This window comes from Blennius ocellaris, assembly GCF_963422515.1.
Source record: "Blennius ocellaris genome assembly, chromosome: 5".
Taxonomy (NCBI): domain Eukaryota; kingdom Metazoa; phylum Chordata; class Actinopteri; order Blenniiformes; family Blenniidae; genus Blennius; species Blennius ocellaris.
Window position 1 is genome coordinate 28,197,668 of NC_137654.1, and position 26,158 is coordinate 28,223,825.

The window sequence follows — 26,158 nt, forward strand, 5'->3', positions numbered from 1 at the left end:
AAAAATAAAATTTATCCACTGCCACAGTCTTTTCCTACAGCAGGTGGAGAGGCAGTGGGAAAGTTATTTTCAGATAAACATCTGCAGAAATCCCATGCAGGTGGGACTTCTATCAGTGTGTGTGTGATACACACACACACACACACCCACACACACACTGATGTGTTGCACTGTAATAGGAAGCATTTTGTTTACAGGATGAGGAAGAGGAAGATGTTCTTCAAAATGGGGAAGTGTGACGCAGCCTGGGAAACAAACAGCTCTGCATTTACGCACACGACTTGTGCAGCCAAAACCAACACAGCAGCCTCGCAGCTCGGCCGTGTCCTCGTGAACGAGAGACGATGCGTCGCTGTCAACAGTTGATAATAAGGCCGGCGTTGCGATTGGGCGTCGGGAGCGTGCGCAGCCTTGACTCTGGCGACGGGCCCAGCTCCAGCCATTGTCGCCAGCCAGATGCTGCGCCGCCTCAGCGGACCAGCACGGGATTGAAAGTTTAACTCGTGAAATTTAGTTCAATACGTTCGGAATTGATATGTATTGCTTTTTTTATCAGCGTGAAGGCCAGGCGGGTACATCCTGGACACACACACACACACTTGCACTCATCATTGGTTCGTGAAATTAAACCCGATGGCTTAATATTGTACTTTTTGTTTTTGTTTTTCACTTTGCATGCTGAAACATACAGTATCTCTGTGGAGCCTATTTTAGAATCCCCAATTAAAAATCATGCTCTCATTGACAGAGCTGCTGTGAAAGTAGGTACTGGATGTCCTGATTCCTCGCTTTTCAATCAATCCTATTTATTTCTCTGTCAGCTCTGGTTCTGCTGGTTCTCTTCCTGTTAAACGTGACTTTTTAATTTCCGCCGTCTCCTCTGCTTCCTCATGTCGAGTTCCTGCGTTTTCTCTCTCCAAAAGTGCCGTGAAATGACTGTTGTTGTATTTGTATAGAAATAGAATTTAATGTAAATGCTCCTCCGACTTGCATAATCAGTTTCTGGAGTCGGTGACGGGAGTGTTGGAATTTAATAATGAACAATAAGTTTTAAGAAAGTTCTGTGTGGGAAGTTTTTTTCTCTTGTAGTGTGTTTGTCAGAAAAGTGAAACACAGTTTAAACAATTTTACAAGTGTAAAAGTAAACTTTTGATCTTTGATTTGTATTTCATACAATACGTGTGATGAGTGCACGTATCAATACAGTATATTGTTGTTTTGCATCATTTAACCCAAACAAATACTCGCGTTAACAATGTAAAATGACAATATAATTCTCTTCACAAGCGGAAAGAATTAAACGGCTTATTTCCACCCATTTAACATTAAAAAGAACTGATTCTGATTCAATATGTCGTTATGTTTTGTTCCTCACAACACGTCCATTCGAAGGTTTAAGTCAGTATGAAGCTGAAAACACAGACAGAATAAAAGAGACACACAAACAAGGTCTGTTTATTAAAAGTGGTCATTTTAATTCCCTGTTTGCTCCATCATGTTTGTGCAGTTCATCACTTTCTGCAAAAAAAAAACCCAACAAAACAAAGAAAACCATAGTTTCTGTCTCATTATTCTTAATATAGTTAAACATTTCTTGTTGATTGTGTTGCCAGTTTTGTGCTGGAAACCACCGCAGTTCCAGTGAGAAACATGGGGGGTGGGGGGGCTTATATTAGTGGTCCCAGTTCACTGTAACAACAGGAGTTTATCTACGGGTTTTAAATCAGCAGCACACAACACTGAGAGAGGAAAAACACACACGGAAACACCAAAGAACCTACATATACACTCACGCACACGCACACACACACACATTCACCCTGCTAAATCTATCCGAAACAACCACACACAAACACCAACTGACACCAAAGTAACAGTACTGACGGTACAAAATCAAAAAAATATCTCAAAATATACAATTATTATTTACAGCTCAAGTATACATCTGGTCACTTTTACTATAGATACTCGGTGTGAATTTATCAGAATGTACATCAATATATACAGAATAAATACACCATCGTAGATACTCTAAATAGAACTATGGTTGGCCACACAAAGACTATTTGCACATTTAACTTAATTCACGAGTTACTCTACAGCTGCAACCACAGCTAGTTCAAACTGGAGTTTTCTTTAACACGTGACACATGAACAAGATGACGAGACCCTGGAGTTGGAGTCTTTGTTTTTCAAATATCGACACCAAAGATACCGACGAGAAAGACTTGCAACGTGTTTTCAGACAATATCTGCCGCTCCTCAGCCTCGAGAGACTTTTTCAATATTTTTGAACATCGCCACGTCCGAAAAGCTCGTTGTGCCGCCGTCATGCTCTCCTATTGCACGGGATCCAGAACGTCGGGATCAGGTTTGTGCAGAGCAGCCGGCGCTTCCCAGACCAAATGTGCAGTTTTATTTACTCCCGTAAGGATTGGCAGTTTGTGTGTGTATACATTTACTCTTCAGGTAGCTGGATTCAGAGATTATCATTAATCTGATTACATGAAAAATTAGTTTGTGCTTGGGAGCCTGTGCTTTTCATAAAGATGTGCTTTTTTTTTCTTTTCTCCAAGACAACCATACAGATGAATTCATCTGGCTGCCTTCCCCTCATAAGATGTGCTTTTTGCACACACTCTGCATGCCTTTACAAGTGAAACATTACACATGGATTAGTAGACCAGCAGAGTTCCTGCCGACGTTAAGGAGTTTCTTTACCGCCTTGAAATACACACTTTTTCATTTGCTTCATCTGCAGAAAATGTTTGTTTGTTGTTTTGTTTTTTTGCATACATGAAGCAAGATTTGAAGAAATAGAAACGCACCAACATAGAAAAGTAACTTTTCCTTCAAGCAGTTGTACATGTTTTAATATCCTCTTTGTATTTCATCAAGCTCGTCTTCCTTTCCTGTTCATCTGTCTCATATGAGTGTCTTGAAACTGGTGCTTTTGTAAAGATTGCAGTGAGAAAAACACATCAAAAATATCATTTTCTTTGCTGTTTTCTCTTTTCTGGAATGAGATTTTTTAAAAATCAATTTTTAAGAAAAATACATCACATATAGCTTTGAAAGATTGTTTTCCAGCATTGGTTGGATTAATTCTTGGAGCACTTTTGACAGCTACTGAAAACTCCTAAAAACAGATAAACCTCATAGAGCTGCTTGTCTGGAGACCCAAAGTTATATACCCATCAGTAATATGTCTAAAATCCTTCTGTTTGTCTGTTTTTTGCTGCTTTTACAACATTTCTCTTGAGTTTAAAATGTTTACTTGATGCCTGATATATCCCACCTGATAGCAGATGTCAGCGTCATTCATTTCAGCTGTTAGTGGTCATAATGTTATGGGTTTAAACAGTTATAAGTTAAAGTCTATAATCAATGTATACCACAAGTAAATACCACCAGCACTTTCTCCTAATGATACATAGTGCCAGTTTAAATGACACATTTGGTTAAATATCCTTGATTTTCCGTGAAACAGGGACGTCCCAGCACTTACATTGTGTAAAATGGGATATAATAGGAAATAACAGAGAAGGTTTGGTCGACATTAGGATGTTAAAAGGGTCAAATTCAAACTATGAAGACATTTTAACATCACAAAATGCCACATATTGATCTTTCAAAATGCAATTTTTCTTCCACTCCAAGACAAACATCAATATAAACAACATTACGTTCGGGAAGAACTCCAGGGTCTCTACCTAATTAAAGTGCTCAAGTGAATGAGAAAATACATTGGTCCAAACTCTACGTGATAAACTCACTTGGTCAAGAAAACCAGAATGACAAAAAGCATAAGGCAAACGGACGACACGGACGCTGCTCAGGCACCGAAACGACGCGACTCACTTGTGTTTCACACTAAAATCTGTCCAGTCTCAAGTACTGGATGTTGTCAGGGAGCGGCCACCGGAGAGACTGGAGGCCAGCAGAGACACCCAGTGCTCAAAACCATGTATTACCACTTATTCCAAACATTTAGAGCACTGTACGTTTCCACACAATACCCCGAAACACACACGCACACACACGCACACACTGTCATACAGGATTAAATATCAAAATAAAAACTTTTTACACCTCCAGGTCACAAAAATAGACGTCAAAGTGAAGTCTTGTAGTGCTGTTATGAAATGACGCCAGTGGTCACAATCTGAGGAACGTACGACAAACTAAACATCATCCTCCCTGGGGGGGGGGGGGGGGGGCGAATCCACGGCAGTGAGCCTCTCGCAACGACATGAGGAGCGCGACCCCATTGGTGGGGCAGTAAAACGTCTGTGCTGAACAGACACAGAGGTGCCTCCTCTCGTCTCCTCCCCGGAGCTGGGTCTGTATCTATGGTGCGTTGCCACGGCCTCCCCTGGGTAACGCGGCTCTATTTTTAAACCCACAGGGTCACCAGCATCTCTCACTTCGGAGGCAGGAAGCACACCGACACGCACAGAAAATCTCACACCACCCCCCTGCAAGCGTGAAGGATCACACACACACACAAACACACACACACACTCACACACAAGCCACGCTGCTTGTTACCGCTTGTGCGTCGCCACCGCTGCCCTTCCAAGGCATTCATTAAAATGAAAACACTTGGAAAAGCTTTGTCTCGGCCTGAGATGATGTGCTGCCGCCGCCACCGCCAACCCTAAGCCTTGCTGCGTGGAGGAGAAATGTAAAAAAAACAAACAAAAAAAAGTAAACGTGTCGCTCTGCGTTAAGGCTCAGAGACGCTCGAAGTTAGCGGGTCATGTGTGCTTCTGTGTTCGTGGATCAAAGAGGCCGAAACTTTCCCCCTCGATGAATATAATCGTGATTCACGGCGGCGCGAAAACTATTGCACGACACGTATGTACAGGAATCTACATCAGTGGAAAAGTAGAGATAGAAGGAGATCCACAGGTTCACGAGGACCCTGCTGCGACTCTGTATTATTGCTGTTGCTTCATAGGCACAGTCAACGTGGAATTGAAATGTGCTATAGAACACTGTTTATCAGGATCACTGGTTTACGTACATTTTTGTGTTTGTGGCCATCGTTTGGACAGGACGAGTGTTTTCTCTCTATGCGTCTCCTTCCATCCCGTCCCCCACGCACATAACGATCAAACAAAGAAGCACAGACTCGTTGGACACGCGGGAATTTAAAGCATTTAAAGCATCGTCCGCACCTTAACCCTCACCACATACCTTCACGACGATGGAGGAGAGACATAGCGACAGAGGGATTTCCTGTATCTCTGGGGGGGGGGGGGGGGGGGGGGGGGGGAGTAGGGGGGGTGGGGGGGCGGGTTAAGATGTGGTGAATGCTGTGAATTAATCCCTCAATCCGCCGGCGCCGAGGGTTGACTGGACGGGAGAAGCTCCTTGCCCGGCGGATCATAGCTCAGACTCCGGGGAGCCGATGTTCTGGTAGCCCGTCTTGGTGCTGGTGCCGTAGTTGGTGTTGGTCATCTCCTGGGTGCCGCCGGGCCCCAGGTAGGCGCGGTGGGCCGGCATGGGGGACGGCGCCTCGCTGGGGTTCTTGCCGAGGATGAAGCGCTGCTCGTCCTGCTCCTCCAGGTTGGAGATGTCCTTCATCATGCCCTTGCGGTAGGAGACGGACAGCTTGTTGGAGCCGTCGGAGATCAGGTTGAAGTGGCGGGCGATGAAGACGAGGGGCAGAGGCAGCATGGCGACGACGATGAGGGCGTACGCCATGGTCAGAGCCCAGGGAGGGTAGCTCTGGAAGCGCTCGGCGCCCTGGGAACGAAAAAGACGGCGGGGGGTAAGGAGGGCGCGCACGACGGGGTTGTCGACTGCGCTCAAAGCTCTTTTAATGGACTGACCTCCGCCTCCACCCAGGCATTGTAACCCGCAGGACTGACGGCCATTTCTATAACCGTGGCGATGATGAGCACCACCAGGATGGCGGGCGACACGTATCTCCACATGTAGTAATAGAAGCTGTACGGCCTGAAACCCAGCATGTCCTCCAGATCCTGCATGAACCTGAAGACACATGAAACCCAATGAGGAGAAGTCCAACGTGAACCTTCCTGCGATGGGGCCACGGCGCCGTCCCACTGTTTACCCTATTTTTCCATCATGTTCTGTTTGTCATTTCCTGTCTTGCTTCTTTTTTTTTTTTCCCAGATAGATATTTTTTTTTTTACGTCAGGTGGTTTTCGTGGGCTCACCTCTTGGTGCCGTAGATCCAGGCCACGGAGACGTTCTCCAGGATCACCACGACGGTCAGAGGCAAACCCGCAGAGTAGTCGTCAAACATGGCGACGAAGTAGTTCCCCGAACGCTGCACAAACAGCAGACCCAGCAGGAAGGCGATGATGCAGCAAACCACTGATGGAAAGAAGAGATACCTGGTCAGACAAAAAAAAAAAAAAATCCAAAAAACCCGATAGCAGCAGGAAATAAAGACTCACCGCACAGGATCTCTTTGCGGATCTTAAAAGCATCCAGTATGGGAGTGGTGATTCCCGTCATGGTGCCGATCATGCTGCCCAGGCCCAGGTTGATCAGCATGAAGAAGAACATGACGGACCAGAACGGGCTGGCGGGGAAGTGAGTCATGGCCTCTGTGAAGGCGATGAAGGCCAGGCCGGTGCCTTGAACCGCCTGGAGGAGGAGGAGGAGGAGGAGGAGGGGGAGGAAGGGGAGGAAGAAGAAGTCACAGTGGTCAACGGTGATTAATGAAGACTAATGAACAGCGGGGAAATGATTCACCAGCCCAACTTCCATTTCTAGGTTCATTCATTATAGAACAGACCTGGAGTTGCGCTCGAAGGCGTAAAAGCACTCAGGAGTCAGGAGCCTTTAAAAACTCCAACGCGAGAGTCTGACTCCACCACGTTTCTGTGGCCTGGATGTGAAGCAGCCTCCACAGGAAGAGGCTTCACAGACCGGCGTAAAAAAAAAAAGTTGCAAACCGAAGACTGGAAGAATAATGATGAAATCCAACAGGAGCATCGAATGCAAATCGTTCACAAACGGGGAGAGCCATTTTCTTATTTATTGTTTTAGGTTTCTTCATGAAGCATCAATTCCAGTGTAATTATCTTCGAGCGTTGAACCATGTAATGAAATGTGGAGGGGGAAAAAAAAACCCCAACATAATTCCACACGAGGAGGAATAAAAATCTCCATTTTAAGAAGAATAAAGCTCCAGCAGAGTATCGCTGTCACTGGATCATAGGGACTGTGGTTCAAAACACAAACAAATCACCTTAATAGTGACTCAGTGTCACTTAATCAAAGTAAACTGCTGCTGAACATTAAAAATAAGGAAAAATAAGAAGGCTGCAGCAAATAAATGTGAGGATTCTGAACTTCTTTAATGAAATAATCTTCATATAAACACAAAAACAGCTACATAAATGAGTGCTGACACACGTGTCACAACCTCACCTTGTTGAGCTCGTCCTCCAGGAGACAGGCGTCGAGGCCCAGCTGGCCGAAGCTGTCCTCCTTCACCGTCTTGATGACGCCGTACATTTCCGCGTAGTCCTCGGCGGACAGGTGGGAGAAGTTGACGTGAGACGGGATGAGCTCCCTGCTCAGCACGCCGGTGTTCAGGTAGCCCAGGATCTTCTCGGCGTTGCTGCGGGGGAAGACGAGGAGAAGATGCGAAGGTGCGTCAGCAAGTAAAACGTTTCGCGAGGAAACTGGTAAAAAAAATAAAAAAAAGACGACTGATCGGAGGAGATACTCACTCAACCACACACTTCTCGTTCATGACGTTGGCCTTGAAGCCCAGGACGGCGAACACCACCAGAGTGGCCAGGATGGAGGTGACAAAGTTGATGATGGAGACCAGCGCCGCGTCGAAGTGGCAGTTGTTGTCTCGCTTGTTGTAGCTGGAGAAGGCGATGACGCCGCCGAAGCCCAGGCCGAGGGCGAAGAAGACCTGCGTGGCGGCTTCTCGCCACACCTGCGGCTCCAGCATCTTCTCCAGCTGACGAGGGGAAAGACGACGTGCAAAAAGCAGAGAGGGTCAGCTTCTGTCGCCGTCCTTTCGTTTTCCTAACTCCCCACTGGGACGTCACACCTGCTGCACGTTATCTTTTTCTTTTACACAAAATAGGATTTGTCAGGTTTTTCTTTGTAAAAGTGCAGCGACATGGGAAATGTACATATTCAGTCCTGCATAAGATCAACCTTCAGTTTTGTTTCCTCATATTGGGAAGGCAGAAATCAATATACAGGAGCATCTAAAGAAAATACAATAAAATGGAAAACTTTCCATTATTTTAATTTTGATAAACACAAAGTGAAATAATTTTGAACTCAAATTAAATTTACGAGATCATCACGTTCAATTATAACTATATGCTGAACTGAATGTTGTGATTTTCTAGCTGCAACACAACAATTCGCCACTAGAGGGAGTCATCAACACAAAGCTTAACCTGATGTGGATAATTATATAATTTTTATGATGAATGAGCCTGAATAACAGGAAATTATGGCTTTTTTAATGTCAGACTAACTCCAAATGTACTAATTTTAGGTTTATAAAACTGTCAAAGAAAGATATCCATGGTTTTTATTTGTACAAACAGATTAAGAGCCTGTTTTCTGCAGGCTGATGCAGCTCTGTAAAAGGGATCAGCCACTCCTCCATCGGAAAAAAATATGTCATTGTGATGTTTAATTTCTCACTTTTACTGTCAGGAGGAATTCGTGATCATTTCCAATAAATAACTAACACATAAATGTCCCTTGACTCTCATATCCGATGTCTGACGTGGGGGCTTTTTCCCTTGAATTGTCCCGAGATCTACTCTCACCTTCGGGGTGAACATGTGAGCGATCCCATCGACGGCTCCTTTCAGCATCAGGCCTCGGACCAGGAAACAAAACAGCACAACGTACGGGAAGAGGGAGCTGAAGTACATCACCTGGAGGGAGGGGGGGAGAGAGAGAGAGAGAGAGAGAGAGAGAGAGAGAGAGAGAGAGAGAGAGAGAGAGAGAGAGAGAGAGAGAGAGAGTCAAGCACATCACCCAGTGTTTCCATGGACACGCTTCACACATGCAGGAAGAAGAAGTGCTGTTCTCTCACACACACACACACACACACACACACACACACACACACACACACACACACACACACACACACACACACACACTGTGAAATCATAGCGAATGTGACGACGAGTCCTCGAAGTCAGGGATGCGGCCTACAGTGTTTGGCGGTGTCGTCGCCGCGCCGATGACGATAATCGGATCAGCGAGTTAAGTGTTTAAAAAACCGTGTCAGACCTTGGCGATCTGCTCTCCTCTTGTGTATTTTGTCACTGGGGCTGCGGGATGGATGTCGCGCTGTGGTACATGACTCACCCTCTGGATGGAGATTACAGGATGTTGTTGCAGATGTCGCCAAACAAGAGAATTTTAATTTTTTTTTCCATCTGCAACCTGAACCAGTTTACTCTCCGTTCAGTTTAAGCAAATTAATGTTGCATGTCCCTCTCCTCTGTGGTATAGACGGGATCCAAGAATAGACGTCTTAACACCTTCCCTCAAAAGCTGAATAAAACAGCGATTACGACGGACGTTACACCCCCCCGACGCTCTTACCTTCCCGGAGGACTGGATGCCCTTGATGACGGCCAGACACACCAGGATCCAGGCCACCAGCAGGGACAGGGTCATCTTCCAGTTCAGGCCGCCGGTGTCGTCGATGCTGCTGGTGATGTTCAGGGTCTGGCGGTACCAGAAGTACGTGGTGGCCGAGCTCTTCTCGCACTCCGGCTCCACAACTGTCGCAGCGACAGGGAAGTAAAACAGAGAGAGAACGGATGTGAACGGCGCTCAGTAACGGTGGAGTCGGCACATTAGTTTTAAAAGTTTTACTCACACTGTGCAAAAAATGATGGATTTTCAATCTGCCACGGAGTCGGAGAACAATGCAAGTCATTTTCTGACGTCAGTGTAATTTCTTTGATTCGATCAAGTTAATATTTTGTCTCACTTCATTGTACTCGCTCTTGGAACAATTTCAGAGGAATCTAATTCATCTCACTTGGTGCGGAGACTGTTTAACGACTTTGTAAAGTTTCGTTAAAGGACGAAATACGACTTTTACTGAGGCACAATGAAGCCTGACAATTAAGGGGCATTCTAACTCCAGAATTCACTGAATATTTAAATATCCCTCATTTTGTTACCGTCTGAATCAAAAGTACAGAAAGAAGAGGTGAATACAGAGTGGAAGAAAAAAAAAAAGCGAAGTTACTGAAGAGCAAAAAAAACCCAGTTTGAACTGTATTGACATTGTGACGTAGGATTTTTTTTTGGTTTTCCGATATACGTGTCATGTTAAGCAAAATTCATAAAAACTCCATGTGAAACCTCGATATAACACATTAGAGTAAAAAAAAAAAAATACAAAATGGAATTTTAAAAAAACAAATAAAAACCACTTTGTATACGTAAAGTACTTCAGTAAATGTACTTTCCATCTTTGCAAAGCGTCCACTAATTTGGAATTGGACGCCGCGCAGCATTCCTGACGGTAAACACAGTCGGCGTCCTGGATGTTTGCGCCGGTGAACGTCGCCCTTCGCTCAGAACATGCATGTGCCTCCGCCACATGCGGCCGCCCGCCGCTTGCTGAGCCTGCTGGCCGGCTCATGCGATCTGACAAGCCGCTGCCCTGCGGGATGAGGTGCAGGACGGGTCCAGAGAGGAGGAGAGCCGGAAAACTGCAGAAACAGGCTCTAAGCTCTGCGGCTGCTTTAATGGAGGACGGACTGTCACGTAGGAATATGCAGTTTGTATTTCGTGGTGTGAATCATGAGGGGAACAAGTCAAAGCTGGGAAGCGGGAGCCCTTTAGACACCCCCCCCACACCCTCAATGCCCTCTGGTGTGTTCTCTTTTGTATCACGGACTCACTGGCTTGGGTTCCATTTCTTCGCAGGGGGCATTCCGCCCAAGGCAGTGGATACTGGAACGACTGGACGAAGTAGAAGATGCTCCAGCCGATGATCACGTTATAATAGAGGCCCACAAAACCGCAAACCTGACGGGAAACGAGAGAAAGAGAGAGAGAGAGAGAGAGAGAGAGAGAGAGAGCAGAACTCAACAATCATGCAAAGGCCAGACAGCAGAGGGGACAAACGGCGTGCGGAGCTGAAAGCTTCGCCTTGAGTCGGAACGCCGAGCACACAGCTTAAGCCAGAGTACATATGAATTATTGAGCTGTTTGCGCTCACGGCCCCGGCTGGGCTCCTCTACGAGGAAGGTATTTATAGCTCCTGGATATGCCGCCGCCGCCACCACCGCCGCATGCACGCCTCACTCCCCTCCGTCCCACTACGTTGATGAATTCGCCATCAGGATGAGTGACGCACAGGAAGGCCGGGTGTGTCTTTAAGCCGGCGGCGCTGATGGGATGGGACCGTGACGGGTCACCACCCCGGCGACGACGACGATGATGGGGACAGATTACGGCAACGCTGCTCGCTCCGTTGCAACGGGAGGCGATAATGCGAGCGGGCAGATGGAGTCTGCAAAACTTCCCAGCACGTCGGCTTGTCTTTGAACGGCACGTAACGGCGGTACCGTCCAACTGAAATCACGTGAATCGTGTCGAGGCTAGCCAGTGGAGTCAGTGATGTAAAATTATTCAATTAATTTAATCTGCAACAGACATTATAACAGCGTCTGTTTACGACGCTATAAAGTCGATCTCTGGTTGCTGGGCTGCTCCAGTTATTGTTTTACAATCTCAGTAATCAATGTGAGGTGGAAAATTGTGTCCCTGGTTGTTTTGTTTTTTTTCCACCAATGAGACATCAAATGTTTCGTCATTTCAACAGTTAAACATTAATGAGACAAATTAATTCATTTACAGAGAAATGACAGTAAAAAAAAAACCCTAATTATTTGCTTTTTATTAAAAAAACAAAACAAAAACAAACTCCACAAGATTTATTTTATTCATCTGTGAGATTCACTTTAAGTAAATGTTGAGTCCAAATAATCGAATCATGCGAGTCACAATGCGGTTCTACATTAATTTAATCATGATGTGTTATTGCTGGTCCACACCCAGTAAATATCACGAAGGCTTTTAATCGTCACGCCACAGACGGAAATATTTACTCTGTTAGATCCTTGGACGTTTTGGTCTGGAGCCGCGTGAACGTGTTAATCAAGACAACAGGCGATCAAAGAACTGGAAATCTACATTTATTTTACTCAGGATGTTTTCTTGTCATGGAAATGAAAGAATTGAAAATTACACTTGCGAAGTGGACACAAGGCAACGCTGAGATCGCGGACTAGCATTAGCACTCTGCTTGGCATCACTAAAACTGTTTTAATGTTGAGATTGTCGTCATTTTCTATAGAAATGATTTGGTTTTGTGAAACTATAGACATTTTCATCATGTACATTCTGCGCCACAACAAAGAAAAACTTTAAGGTTTGAATTCAAAGGTTATCATGGCGCTATGTTACCGGTTCACACCACTCAAGATGAAATTGTATGTTTGACGCCTCTGCTCTACATGTAAACGCTGTGAGGGAGTGCAGAGAAGACCACAGCTCACAGCCTCTGCTCATCAACCAGTTCATTTATGAAATGGTCCTTTTGTTGGCTGAAGCCTCCTGATACCCTCGAGTTCCAACTGTCATGTGGAGCGACTGTGTTTGTGTGACTGCCTTTGTTTGTTTTTTTTCACCAGTGAATCAGCGACTGGCTTTTAAGATGTGGGGCATTTCAGAACTTCGCTTCAGCTCAAGGGCGCCCAAAATAATCCCGAGAAATCGGTAAACTCGTGCCGTAATAAGCTTTAAATTTACACTTCACGCGTTTCCTTTGTTGTGGCTTGGAAATGTCGATATTTTTTGCAAAATCAAACATTTAACGACCAAAAATGACGACAATGTCAACCTAAAGCCAATTTTAATGAAACCTTCTGCTGCAAAATACAGTGAAATTTCAAAAAAAAACCAACCTATAGCTGTTGCTTTATGCTTGTTTTTACACTCTGACAGCGTTGAGGCTCGTTTGATAGCAACTAATTTGATATATTTCATGACAGCGTCACTGATATCTCAGCTCGGGTCTCAGTGTTGTGTTTTGTCTGCTACTCTTAAAGAAATGTGTTAAAAAAAAAACGTAGAATTTTTGCCATTTGCTTGGTAGGTTTGGCCGGATCGGAGCCTCTCGTGGGTTGGGTTCTGGCCGACTATCCTCATGTTTAACTCTGACGGGTCAAATCTTCATTTCCGACTCCCTCAAATTCAGCCGCTGAGCCGTGGATTAACAGGCCCTCATTAAGACATTAGCGGCGGCGGGCGAAGCCTGCGTAATTACACAATTCAGTAGGCTGGGGGTCCGGTTGATTACACGGCGCGCTCACCATCAAGCTGGAGACCCCGATGCCCCCCAGCTGCGGGTAGACGTAGTTCCACACCCCGATGCTGCCGCGCCGGATCCTCTGGCCCACGGCCAGCTCCAGGAAGAACAGGGGGATGCCGATGAGGAGCAGGAGGATGAAGTAGGGCACCAGGTACGCCCCTGAGACAGGTAGAACAAGCAGAGGGGGTTTATTGTGACGTGAGGCTGATTATGAAGCAGCCCTGGGGGGGAAATGGGTGAGACAATGTTAAATTTGGTTTCACTGTTGCTCCGTTCACGTCTCTTATCTTTTCCTCATTTCGAACCTCCATTCATCACTTCATCTGATATGTCTTTTCACGGTTGTGCTCGTGGGAAAACAAGTCACGTCCGTTCCCAGTTTACGTCACGATACCAAGGGCACGACGGCGCCATGGCGACGAAGCCCTCCACCGCCGGAGAGACGGGCGCGTACAGGGGAAAAGCAGACCGTTTCCACGACGACGTTTGACTTAAAAACACCGATAAGTTGCACAGTGGCGTCAAGCTCGCTCTGGTTTATTTTGAGCGCCAGACACAAACAGAGCAGACAAGACGTAAATAATCTTTTAGACTTTTTTTGTGCAACTTTCAGTCCCTCGGAGAGACAGAAATGACCGTGACGCCCGATTCTTTCTGCAATAGATAACATGCAATGTGCAGCAACCTTGAAGTCGGCCTTTTACTTATATAATTATGAGCATCGTATTTATCTTTTATGATTCCGACAATATTTAACCAACCAGGGAATGAGAACACTAAACCCAGATAAGTTTGCAGAACTCAAAGAAACCGAGGCAACTCATTGCCCCAATTTTGGCGATGGTCATGGCGTTCTAATTTAAACATTTGTTCATAATCTTTGAGGAGTTTACAGACTGTACATTTTCAGTTTCGTATCGCTGAGCAACTTCTCAATCATTCAGCATGAAAATACATCATTAGTGATATCAACTCTAAAAGGAAAACAACTGCAACACTTTATTTTTTTACTTTTTAAACTTTACAACCTTAAAAGATGCAAGTATGAATTTTATATTAATTTAAGTTTGCAGTACTTATTCTTTTCACTTAATTTGAATGTTTGGGTGTAATGTGTGTTATTTATTAACTTGTCCTGATTTTAAGTATAACATTATATTGTTATATGACACAATGTAGCATTTTGCATGTTCTCCTTGTGACTTGGATATAGAAAATGGATTTAAACCAATGTAATCAAGCTTTAGATCGCCATCATTGATTGAATAGTTGTTTTAATGTATTTGTTTCTTAATGTAATTTCAAATAAGTCAGTAAATTAAACTGAGGCGTCACATTGATCATCATGAGATCCGCAAAAACTTCATTCTGACGACCAGAGGGGCAAATTGAAAATGTAACATTCATACCATCAATATCAAAGAATGACAATTATTGCAGCTAATGTAATAAACTAACAAGTGTTTGTAAAAAAAAAAAAAAAAAAAAGAATTATTTTGATGTTATCACCTTTATCATAAATGTAATAATACATCAAAACAGTGTTTCAAATGAGCTGATCACCCAATAAATAAAGTCTGAACTTCTCATATTCTCTGATACTTTCTCTTTTCCCTTCATTCCCGACGCCTATAATTAACACATGTTGTCTCCATTACTTTACTGGATACTTAATTAGTGTGAAAAACAAACGTTAAAGTAGATTTACAGAGAAATGCAATCAATATAAGAGACCCAAGTTCTAATTATAAAACAGGATAATCTTGTGTGAAGGAGCATGTAAGCGTGACTTCCATCCTTGTAATGAGAGGATTAAAAAAAAAAAAAAAAAAAAAAAAAAAGTGCCTCAACTGTACGAAGAAACGATCCAAAAACAGGCAGATGATGGCAAATAATGGAGCAGTGACAGAAACAGTTTGTCCTAATCTCTCGGACGAGTCCAGACGAGACAAAGCAGCACCTCCCACTGAGCGCAGATTCAACTGGGGGATACGCGCTCATTATTCCGCGCAAATATATTCACACACTGTGATTAGAATGTGCAAATGTACACAAATTCAGCATTGTTATCGCACATTTCAAAATCCCCTCTTTACACACGCCTCCCACACCGGGCTCCGTCAACGTCTGAAAGCCCAGGAAATCAGTATTTACTCTTCCATTTCCTCCATCTTAGTCATCGCCACCCCCTCATCTCATCATAATACCAGTAAATCATCATTCTAAAGAGATAAACCCTTCAGAAAAAGAAAACTGCTTCAAAAGCAAAGAACGGTTAAACTGGGGGATCTCACAGTTTATATTAAACTTTTCCACCATTTCCAGTGACAATATAGATTCTCACTGTTCTGTCAGCTGTATGTTTGCACGTCGGGCGCAATATAAGAAAAAAAAAAAAAAGAAGAAGATTGGTTGGAGGTGTTGCATAATGATTTTCTATTGTGCAGACACCTGCCACCATATCAGCCATCGACGTGTCGACTCTGTGCAAATTCTTGAATTACTAGTCAGCTCACAGCGGCTCGGCTTCCTGGAGGAGAACCGCGTCCTTCATAACAACAGACTGCGGCACTCCTCCGCCTTCCATCCATCCTTTTCTTTTCTTACACGGCGCGTCCGACTTACCCGCCTGGAGCTGGTCGCAGTACAGCGAACAAGGGTTCATCACCAGACAACCAACCGCGCACCGTTAATGACAGTCGGGTCACTTCACACAGGCAAGCAGAGGCCACTGGGGGGAACCTGAACGTCACACTGAAAGGCTCCCGACAAACCGAGATCAATGACTTTAATCATGTTTCTAATACAAAAACAAAGTTCAAAGTTGGATTTCCAGCCCTCAGCGGCTCTTGTTTATCTGCTCGTACCTGTGTTGTTGTGTTTCGTCATCCCGGTTCTTGATCTTGTTTAGAATTTTAAATCACATTTTTGTGTTTATGCGTCGCGTCGTTGTGGCTGGTATTTACTGAGGCCTCGTTTACACGACAACGTTTCAGGTGAAAATCGTTTTTGACTATTCATTTTGGAAAAGTTCGGCGTCGTTTTTCAAAAAAAACACTGAAAATTATGTCGTTTTCATGTTTGGGCCACTAGTGGGTGCTGTTGTTTGTTTTTGTGATGAAACCGCACACTCAGCTATAAACATTAACAATGAGAGAACATGGGTGTTCTAGTGGACAGGCTAAGTCGGATTGTTATTGCGGTGACTGTCAAAATAAAAGTACCAAGTCCCAGAAGAATATTGACTGTGGGACTCATGACTCTGGAGAAAACATTTTTCTTATTGTAAGTATAACCGGTAAAAAAACAAAACAGCTAAATATAAATGTTCGTAAGACAAGAATATAGGTTAAGAGTGTGTCTATCTACCTATTTCTAATCTAATAATCTGATCCGAGCAGCAGCTAGAACAGTCATACTGTTAAGACTTGAGCCATGAAGGTGTCTTGTCCTCTCAGCTTCAAGGATTACAAAGATTTGTGCAGAGAAATATTTCAGTTCAGAGCTTAAAATCGACAGATCTGACGTGAGGACGGTTTCAACGGCTCTTCATATGGGTTTTAGTACTACGATCGTTACAACTGGACAGAACTGCATTGACACAAACGTTCAGATAAGATAAGGGCTGTATTGCAATCTACAGCCAAACAGATTTTCTGTATGAATCAAACTTAAACGACAAAACAAGGAGGCAAGTACATATTACAGTGAATTTTTTTTTCTTTCTATATGAGTTCAACATCAAAATTTAGAATAGAAAGGCTCTGTGGAGAATTAAATTCTAGTCATATATTAGTTACTAAAGCATCAATCTGTTTGTCGGATGTCTTTCAAGAGTTTCAGTCTTTCCTTTTTGTTCGATGATTCGCATGAGACTTGATATTACTGTCCGTCTCCTCGCACATGTGCAGAAGAGCTATTTACTCTGGATATTCTGGAGGAGCAGCTTTTACAGAAAGTTCCGTTTTTGCTCGTCAAAAAGTTCCACCTCGGTAATTAGTTTCAAATAAAAGTTTTGCCTTGACTTGAAAGCGTGTAAACCGGGGGGACAAATCCACGTTGGCAGCATTGAATCAGAACAGGGTTTGGTTTTTTTTTTCATCCAATTAGCAGCTGACATCCAAACCTCACATGCACTTTACCCCCCCACACACACACACATCGGCTGTACTAAAAAAGGACCTGCAAAATGAAACAGATTTTTATCTCCAGACGTTCCTCCACCTTACCTCCACCATTTTTCTGGCACAGGTAAGGAAACCTCCAGACGTTACCGAGCCCCACGGAGAAGCCCACCTGGGCCAGGATGTACTCCATCTTGTTGTTCCACGCCGGTCGGCCGTCTTCAGCATCGGGGTCTGGGGACGGGAGCAGCGCCTTGACCGGAGCGGTGGAGCCGGGACTCAGGCCCATGCTCATCTGACTGCTCTTATAGTCCATGGGGTGCTCGAGGGACAGCAGGTCGGCCACCGACTCGGTGACCGGCTCGTTGCTGTGCTCCCGCTGGGTCACCTTGGTGTTCTTTGGCATGGCTGCGACACAGGAACTCCGTCAGGAGGGGGGGGGGGAGAAATCGATGCCGATGAGGAGAAACTGGACGGAGGGATCAGGAAGAAGCTTGGAAGGAAAGAAACTTGTGCTTTTCTTTAAATCTGTGGACGGGGGACAGACAGGACATGTGGATGTAGGATAAGCAGAGTATTTAAAGCTTCTAATTTTCTATCGTCACCTACAGCAAGTTCAACCAACATCTGGCAGTTTACAAGACAAGACAAGACAAGACAAAATCCATAAAGCAAGTGGACAGTAATAAGAGTAACAAAAGAATACAAACAATAACAATAAAGTATTATAACAAGTAACAACTGTGACAGTAATATAAAAATAAGATTATAACTGTGGCAATATTTGACATTTCGCATGTTATAAATGCACTGGATAAGTAGATGAATAACGTTGTAATAATACAAACATTAAACGAACAAAAAACGACACACTTGTTTATGTTGAATTGTTGAAATGCAGAATTTGAATTTTCAATTTACACATTTCAATGAGTCTTCCATAAAGTACTAAGTGTATATTTAACGCTTTACAGGTTACAAAATATATCAATTTAGAATTCCGCAAACAATTCTCTTGATGTAACTTTTGAAATGTGACTATTTGCTGTAAACTGAAGCTCAGTAATCTTACACGACACGAGGGGCAGACAGTTCAGGAGACTATATAAAAACAACAGACCAGCAGCCCGTCCGAGCCGTTAGGTATTTCAGTAATCCCCTTCATTACGGTGAAGGAAACGCAGATTGAATCACCACTTCACAGCAGAGCTCATTATACTAAAGTTGGGTCATGTGAATAGCATGAACAGCCGTGAGCCGTCAGCCTGTGTGACGACTGCTCCGAGGCGAGTCCGCTGCAAAGAAACCAAAGCCTGGAAGCACCAATTTAATCAGTTATTACCGTCGTTCTTATCACAGATATAACATCTTGTCTCCAGACCGAGACACTAATCTGTCTCGTTTATAACTTTTCAGAGGCCTTCAGCAAAAAAAAAAAAGAAAAAAAAAATGCTAATAATGATGAAATTGTGTGCGTCAGGCCTCTGAAGCGGTGTCGATCTGCTTAACAGTGACTGGATGCAGCAGACCGGCCGACCCTGATTGAACAAACACTCCAGGCAGTAAACATCTCTGTGCAACCCGGTGGGATCGATTTGCCTAAAAGCTAAATATACGGCGCAGGCTATTTTAATTATTTCTGTCCATAAAGCCTGGCTTTTACTTTACTGTTTGTTTGTTTTTTTGTCAGGCAACTACACACATATATACACATCGAGTGTACAGTCCCTCTACTGAGCACGTGCAGAAGAATGTTTTACTACGGGGGTGTTTCGTATGCGCAGGAGCAGCGTTTCTGCCGTCTCCATGGAAACGGAGCGCGAGCGTTTTCAAACGGTTGCATTTTTCAGCGTTTACACAACGACGGAGGTTTTTAAAAATTGCAATGTAAACGTGGCTTGAAACAAGTAAACAGACAGAGCCCTTAGTTGTGTTTTTGTGAGTAACAGCTAACGTAGCCTGAAGCCGCAAGCTTCGAGCTCAGATATGGAGATGAAGTTGCGAAGGTCTGTTGAACTTTTCAAAATTTGTAGCAACATTTTGATGTCTTGCTGTCATTTAAAGGAGTCATATTATGTAAAAATTTACTTTCTAATAGTTTTCGTACAGTAACAATTGTCTTAATACTTGGAAATACGCCCCAGAACCTCTGCTCTGGCACATGGCACCACCAGAGGAAGGACTTCCTCCTCTTCCCAAGATGGTCATGTGTGGGCGGAGCCAGTCCAGCTCACACAGACACAGCAGATTCTGAATGTAGCTCCTATGATCCGATATTCAAATGAATTGATGAATATCAATGAAAAGCTGGATTTGGGGGGCAATACATTTTGAATACAGCATTTTTTTTTTTGACCAACTTCACCAGGTGAAAGTGTTGAAAAGCGGAATAATATGAATAATACAGCGTCTCGGTAAAAGAGTGGAAAGAACTGGTGTTTGAGCTTCAACGGAAACACGGCGAGAACATTAGTATTCATTGAACATTCCCTAATTAAAGGTCAGCTTGTAACAAAGACGGATGCAGACAGCCTCAGTTACGTGTGAAAAACAAGCAGCTCTAAAACATGGGAAGCAGACTCTGTTTCTCTCCTGGCGTTGGGAGACGGGTGACATCTAACTTTTCACCCTGACAGCTGAAGGACGGCACAGAGGAGTCGGAGGGGTTTGATCTGATGACGGGGCGTCTAATCTGCACACAGAAGCAGCCGCCTGAAATCTCGGCAGGCTTTGTGTTCTCAGCCACTTCTTAAGAGGGAGCCGCCGGCCGGCCGGCCAGACTCTAAATCCCATCCGAGGCCCGAACCAGTAGCACGCACATCAAATTCCTCAACGAGCCTGGAGTCACGACACACAGCAGCTCGGAGGCTGAGAGCCTGACACTGATCCCAGTACAGGCCCGACCTTTTCCCACGTAGTCTGCTGCTCCATGGCACTGAATCATCACTCAACACTTTCTGAATGGAGTGTGAGGCAATCATGTGCATGTTTGCAAACAAGAGTGTGTTTTGTCTGTTTGTTTGTTTTTTTTTGGTTTATACCGAAATTTTGGGGGTTTAAAGTGAGGCAGTTCACACAAAGGTTTTTTTTTTTTTGCCCTACTTTTTCATGCAAATGTCAATATAATTAGTAACAAACTGCCCCAATTACAACTTATGATGCGAGCCTGATAGAGGGCGAGGGACTGAACGCTCTAACTCTCTTAACTGTGTCAGTGAAAGTTCTCTCTGTTGTTGTGGCGGTGCACCAGCAAATGTCAGAGATTCACAGAATGTGCAGTCACAGATGGCACATTACTGAAGAGACGGCAGGGATTTACAGTGCAAGACACTGTGACTCAACAGCTGATGACCAAACAAGAAAATGTGTTTTTTATTTGCAGGATACATGAACATGCAGAAAATGAGAAATATGTGAAATCTGGGTTGTTTCGCAGGCTGAAAATGCAGATGATGGTGCAGATTGATGCTGCTTGTCCTTCCTGGTCCTGACTCTCTATACAGTCAGTTTGGTTGGATGATGTAACAGCAGTAGGTTTCTCTACAAAGACACGCTGCACTTTTATCTCGTGGTGGTTGCTAAGCAATGGCTCCTTCTGCAAAATTGAAATCCAGTCCCTGCAGCATCAATGGTCGCCTATCTCTCCTCTCACCATCTCAAATGGACGGGCATGATACATACAAGCCCCCCCACCTCCCCCGAGGACTGCCGCAAAATAACACAGAGCTGCATGTTGGCGGAGGAAGAGAGGCAGACAGAATGTGGAGGAAAGCTGGAGGTGATGGTGTAAACTGCCAACCAGGCGGCCATCACACACAGAAGCTGGTCAGTGTGACATATAACGATCGCGTTTAATTTGATCCTGACGCACTGAAGTGACGGTGGCAGGAACAGAACAGCACCTGCTGGGTGGTCTTCAGGTGCTTCACACAGGGCCCCCCCACACACACACACACACACACCGATGCTCCGGGACTTACTCCCCGCGTGGATATAACCTCTGATGCCTTGTCAAGGTCAAACCAATCGCCTCATAAGCCGAAACAAGTCGTCAGATGGTGGGGCTGTCCCTGCGTAATTTGTCCCATTTGAGACAAATTGAGACAGCATGGCGCGTCGCAGGATTTAATCAGCGACGCTCGCCGTCAACGCCGCGGAGAGATCCTCATCTGTCATCTCTCTCCTCTTTATCAATTCATATCAAGTCATTCATCCACACGTTTCGCCACGATGTGAAACGATTAACGAAAAATACATTTTAAAGAAAAACAACAACAAAAAGACAATGACAGCGCAAATAGAACGTAAACATGGTTCCAAGAATGAAATTCCTACCTGATTTAGCGCGCGGAACAGGTTTAATTCAACGTACATCCACCGTCTTCATTCGGGCACCGCTTCCGCACGCAACATCTCTGCGCGCAAAGAGAGACGCGAAACAACGGCGCTTCCCAGTCACTCGGGGCGCATGGTGCGTAAAGTCTGACGCAGGAGCACGACGCCTGCCACAAGTTTGGCTTCTGTAATCACACCAGCCCCGTATCAATTTACTGGACCACTAGTTCAGCTTCAGGTCTGCGGCTCCCGCACAGTATCCCGCTCCCACCTCTGGTTTTTTTTTTCTTTTTTTTTTCCACGTGTTTTTTTTGGGGCTGAGTTGTGAGAGAAATCAGCCCCTCATAGGTTCGACGAGAAATTACTATGGTAAGTCACGACGAAGTCTGACGCAGGTTTGACTCATCGGGCCGTGCTCACGTCAGCAGCCGATTCAAAAACATCTGCAGTGGGTAAATATTAAGATGCGCTACACATGTGGACAGATGAGTAGATATAACATGCCGCTTGTACATATTTTCAGCTGATCCCTGATGGAAAATGTATTATTATTACGATCAGTATCATTCTTTTTTTTTGAAGAAATCCTGGAGAGGGGCTGGAAGGATTTCATTGGACTGATGCAGAGAGTTTATTACAGACGAAGTTAAGAAATACTTTAGATAATTCAGAGAGCTCAGTATACACAAAGGACTGAAGAGCAAACTTGGCAAACAGAGAGAGCCTAAAGCATTTTTAACAGGCAGAATTTAGATAAGGATCGGACATGATGACATGTTTTCAGACGACATAAGTCCCCTAAATGTCATAAACTGGAGCAAACTGCCTTCCACACCATGAGAGAGCTGAAACTGGAGACAAATGGTCAGACCAAGTTAGATGGGATCTATATAGAAGACTGACGGCGGTCAGTTTTTCCTTATCAATCATCATTAATGTTATTATTTCATATTGTGGCACAGAGCAAAGCTTGTTAGTACATAAGAGACATGTCAATTCTTCATTTCCTCCACAGCGTTGTAAAGTAAATTAGGTGTGAAACGATGGTTCCGAATGGCCATAATTCTCCAGTGTAGATAATTTGTGGCACAGTCATTTTTCTCACTGACACCAGCAATCTATTCTGCCCTTGGCTCTGTGTACTCCGTGTGTTGTTGTTGTTTTTTCCTGGCTCCTGTCTCACTGGGTGGTGATTTTAATTTGCACCAAAGAGGACATGCAGGCAGGTCTGCATGTCCTTTTTCTTTTCTTGTTGCAACTGTTTTTCCAGTTGATGACAAGGATGTGAATCACTATGGCGGTACCTTCCAGGTATTTAACTGGAGGCAACATCCTCCTGCTGTCGGCAGTGAGTTTACAGAAGGTGTGAGCAAAACAAGGTCACAGACGGATTAGAATATTTTTAAAGGTGCACTGCAAATATGTCACACTTTGGAGGGGCCTGCGGGTAAGGGGCAGTTATTGACGCCACGACGTCCATCATCATGTGTCAGACGTTCACGGTGAAGGTGCTGAATCATGCGTGAACGTGAGAGCGGTAACTTTAAACACGAACGGCATCCTGACTCTGCTGCATGTGTGAATTCCCTCCAGTGAACTACTGCTTCAATCACAAAAAGTAAAAAAAAAAAATCACACCTCCATTCTCTCTCTCTCTCTCTCTCTCTCTCTCTCTCTCTCTCTCTCTCTCTCTATCTCTGGCACACTGCATCAACTGACAACATGCATGCACAGTATGCCTCCTGTCTCCTTCAATTCACTCATGTGACTCACTTTCCAAGGGCTGGCTGCTGGGATCAGTTGCCATGGCAACCACTGATCATATGATGGTTACTCACCCTGTGAGCTTTATTCCTTTTCTTTTATTTTCTGCCTCCTCCTCCTCCTCTTCCTCCCCTCAGGCACCCACTGGCATTCTGCATAAGCCTGTGAATGAAGGATGTCGCGCCACGCCTCTCCACGCCTCTCCACCTCCATTTCCCCCCCCCCCCCCGTGGTTTATCACCTCCGATGTGTGACCTGATTCGTAAGCGAGTAGTTTATCACACCCTGAAAATGATGCGAACGGCAGACGCGATGTCACCCTGCTTCCCGTCGCCTGGTTCGGTGTTACTCACCTTTTACGCGCCGTGTATGACCACAGGTGTGGCGCTGAATCACCGAGCTAAACGCTGCATATGGAGGTGAAACTATGACATCGCCGCCGAGAGCCGCCATCGTTCTGACCTGAGACATCTTGACCTTCAGCGGCGAGGTTTTATTTTGAGCAGCGAGGGGAGAAACAGTAGCTGTCTCCGACATTTCGTGAGTAGAGCGAAGCGGAGAGTGGTAATGAGCTGCTGTGATTTACAAAGCCTTTCAAGGCCATTTATAAGAGTTTAGCTCTGTGGAATTGGCCGGCTAAAGGCCCAGTAAATAGAGATGAACTGAACCCTTAGCGATGCAGCAATGCATCCCCAGAGTGACTCAATGAGTCACTGATTCTCCTGTAAATGTGAAAATCGGTGAGAGATGACACATTTCCATTTAGACTGATCAATCATAATAATAGTATTGTTCAGGTTGAAGGAAAACCTGAATCCATCAGGCCACGTTGTGAGATTCTATCGGTGAAACACCAGCCCTGATCTCTAACCTCGGGAGAAACGGGTTGCCAGGCCACAAATTAAACCAGCTGACGAACACCGACAGGCAGAACCCGACCTGCGTCTCGAGGGGTGTTTCCGTGCAAATGAGCCTCGTCGACTCCTGCGAGTCCACGCCGCCGCTCCGCTCACCCCCTCCGTCCTCCTGCTGATGGTGCAGTCCCGACTCCGTCAGTCAACTGACACCCTGCCTGCTGCCCCCCCGGGGGGGAGAGTGCAGGTACAGGAGAGAGGGAGATTATTGTCGAAGACGCTCTACTCCAGCTGCTCTTCGACACACTGACCTTATAATGTCTCCCTTTTACACAGTAGCATTGACGACACCAGGTTTGTCACATCTGCACACTGTTTTTAAGCCCACTGTTGTGCTGGACTAAAAATACGTTGCTCATTTGTATTCCTCGGCAGCCTCTTTGCTTGTTTTCCTTTAATCACCGATCCGCCTCCATTCCAGTGACAAGAGGTCATTAGCTGGCTGCTCAAGCTTCAGTCCTCCTCCTGAGATAAAGAGGCACACACGGGAAAGCCATGACCTCATGAAGGAGAAACATTGTTATTGACACCTGTGATGAATGTGCAGCTTCACGATCGATGGCTGAGATTTACACAAAATAACAGAGGGGAACGTTGACAGACCAGGACGGAAGTTATGATTGGAGCTTTTGCGAAAGTATGAAGGGGTTTTATCTATCTAGAAGAAAAACGTCCCAGGTGTGTCAAACATAAGGCTCGTCGGCCAAAACCGGTCCGCAAGTGGCTCCAATCCGGCCAAACCACCGAGCAAATTATAAAAATTTCAAAGAAGTGTATTTTTAAAAACAAAAATCCAATTTCTTAATGGTAGGAGACAACACGACAGTGAGGCCCGAGCTGATATATCGGGATGCTCCCATGAACGATAGCAAACTAGCATTAGCCTTCGAGTTGTGAGTTTGTAAAAACACGCAAAATACAACAGACATTTTCTGGATGTTTCGCTGTATTTTGCACAATTAAAATTGATTTTATGTTGAGATTGTAGTATTTTTTTTGTCAGAATTGTTTGGTTTTGTAAAAAAATAGAGATGTTTCCATCAAACATACTCTGCACCATAATAAGGAAAAACTTTAAATTTAAAGGTTATTATGGCAGTAATTTACCAGTTTTGGTTATTACATACATGTTGAGCTTTACAGTTGATATTTTCTGTGTAGGCGGAGGGAAGGGATGTGATTAAGAACCATCGACATCAAAGTAAATATACCTTGATGTTATAATTTTTTTTGCAGAAGGTAGAAGCTAATATGAATGTGAATTTGGAGCAAACAGATTAAGAAACACTGATATTGCGATGTGCGGAAGTGACTAGTAATACGATGCAATCGCTGGTCGTCTCGGTCCCTTCAGTGGACCAGATGGTCGTTCAGAGCCCTGCTGTTTACACTACAAAAAAAAAATGCTCACACACACACAGACACACACACACAAAAAAGACTTCCAGCTACTTCATAGATCATCGTGCTGTCATGCTTATCGTGCATATTGCAAAGTCACTGGGCCTTGCAGATATTAATAGGCATAATCCAGTTTCCCCTGCAAGAAACAACAAAAAAGATTAGGTGAAGATTTGAATTCTTCAGGGTTTTTAGGAGTAAATTTCAACTCTCTCTGGTTAATGTGACTCCAC

General features: G+C 44.6%; 1 protein-coding gene across 1 annotated transcript; it reads right to left on the reverse strand.

Moving 5' to 3' along the window:
- Positions 1-5,391: 5,391 nt before the first annotated feature.
- On the reverse strand, positions 5,392-21,897 carry slc6a17 (solute carrier family 6 member 17; the record flags this gene model as incomplete). The annotated part of the gene is made up of 12 exons (XM_080497482.1): positions 21,847-21,897; positions 17,617-18,039; positions 13,389-13,546; positions 10,911-11,037; positions 9,592-9,773; positions 8,799-8,909; positions 7,722-7,963; positions 7,417-7,609; positions 6,435-6,627; positions 6,192-6,351; positions 5,841-6,003; positions 5,392-5,754 (listed from the first exon to the last, which is right to left on the reverse strand). Exons 2-12 carry the CDS (start codon positions 17,915-17,917, stop codon positions 5,392-5,394), a joined length of 2,193 nt encoding a protein of 730 aa, XP_080353608.1. The 5' UTR covers positions 17,918-18,039; positions 21,847-21,897.
- Between the last annotated feature and the right edge of the window lie 4,261 nt (positions 21,898-26,158).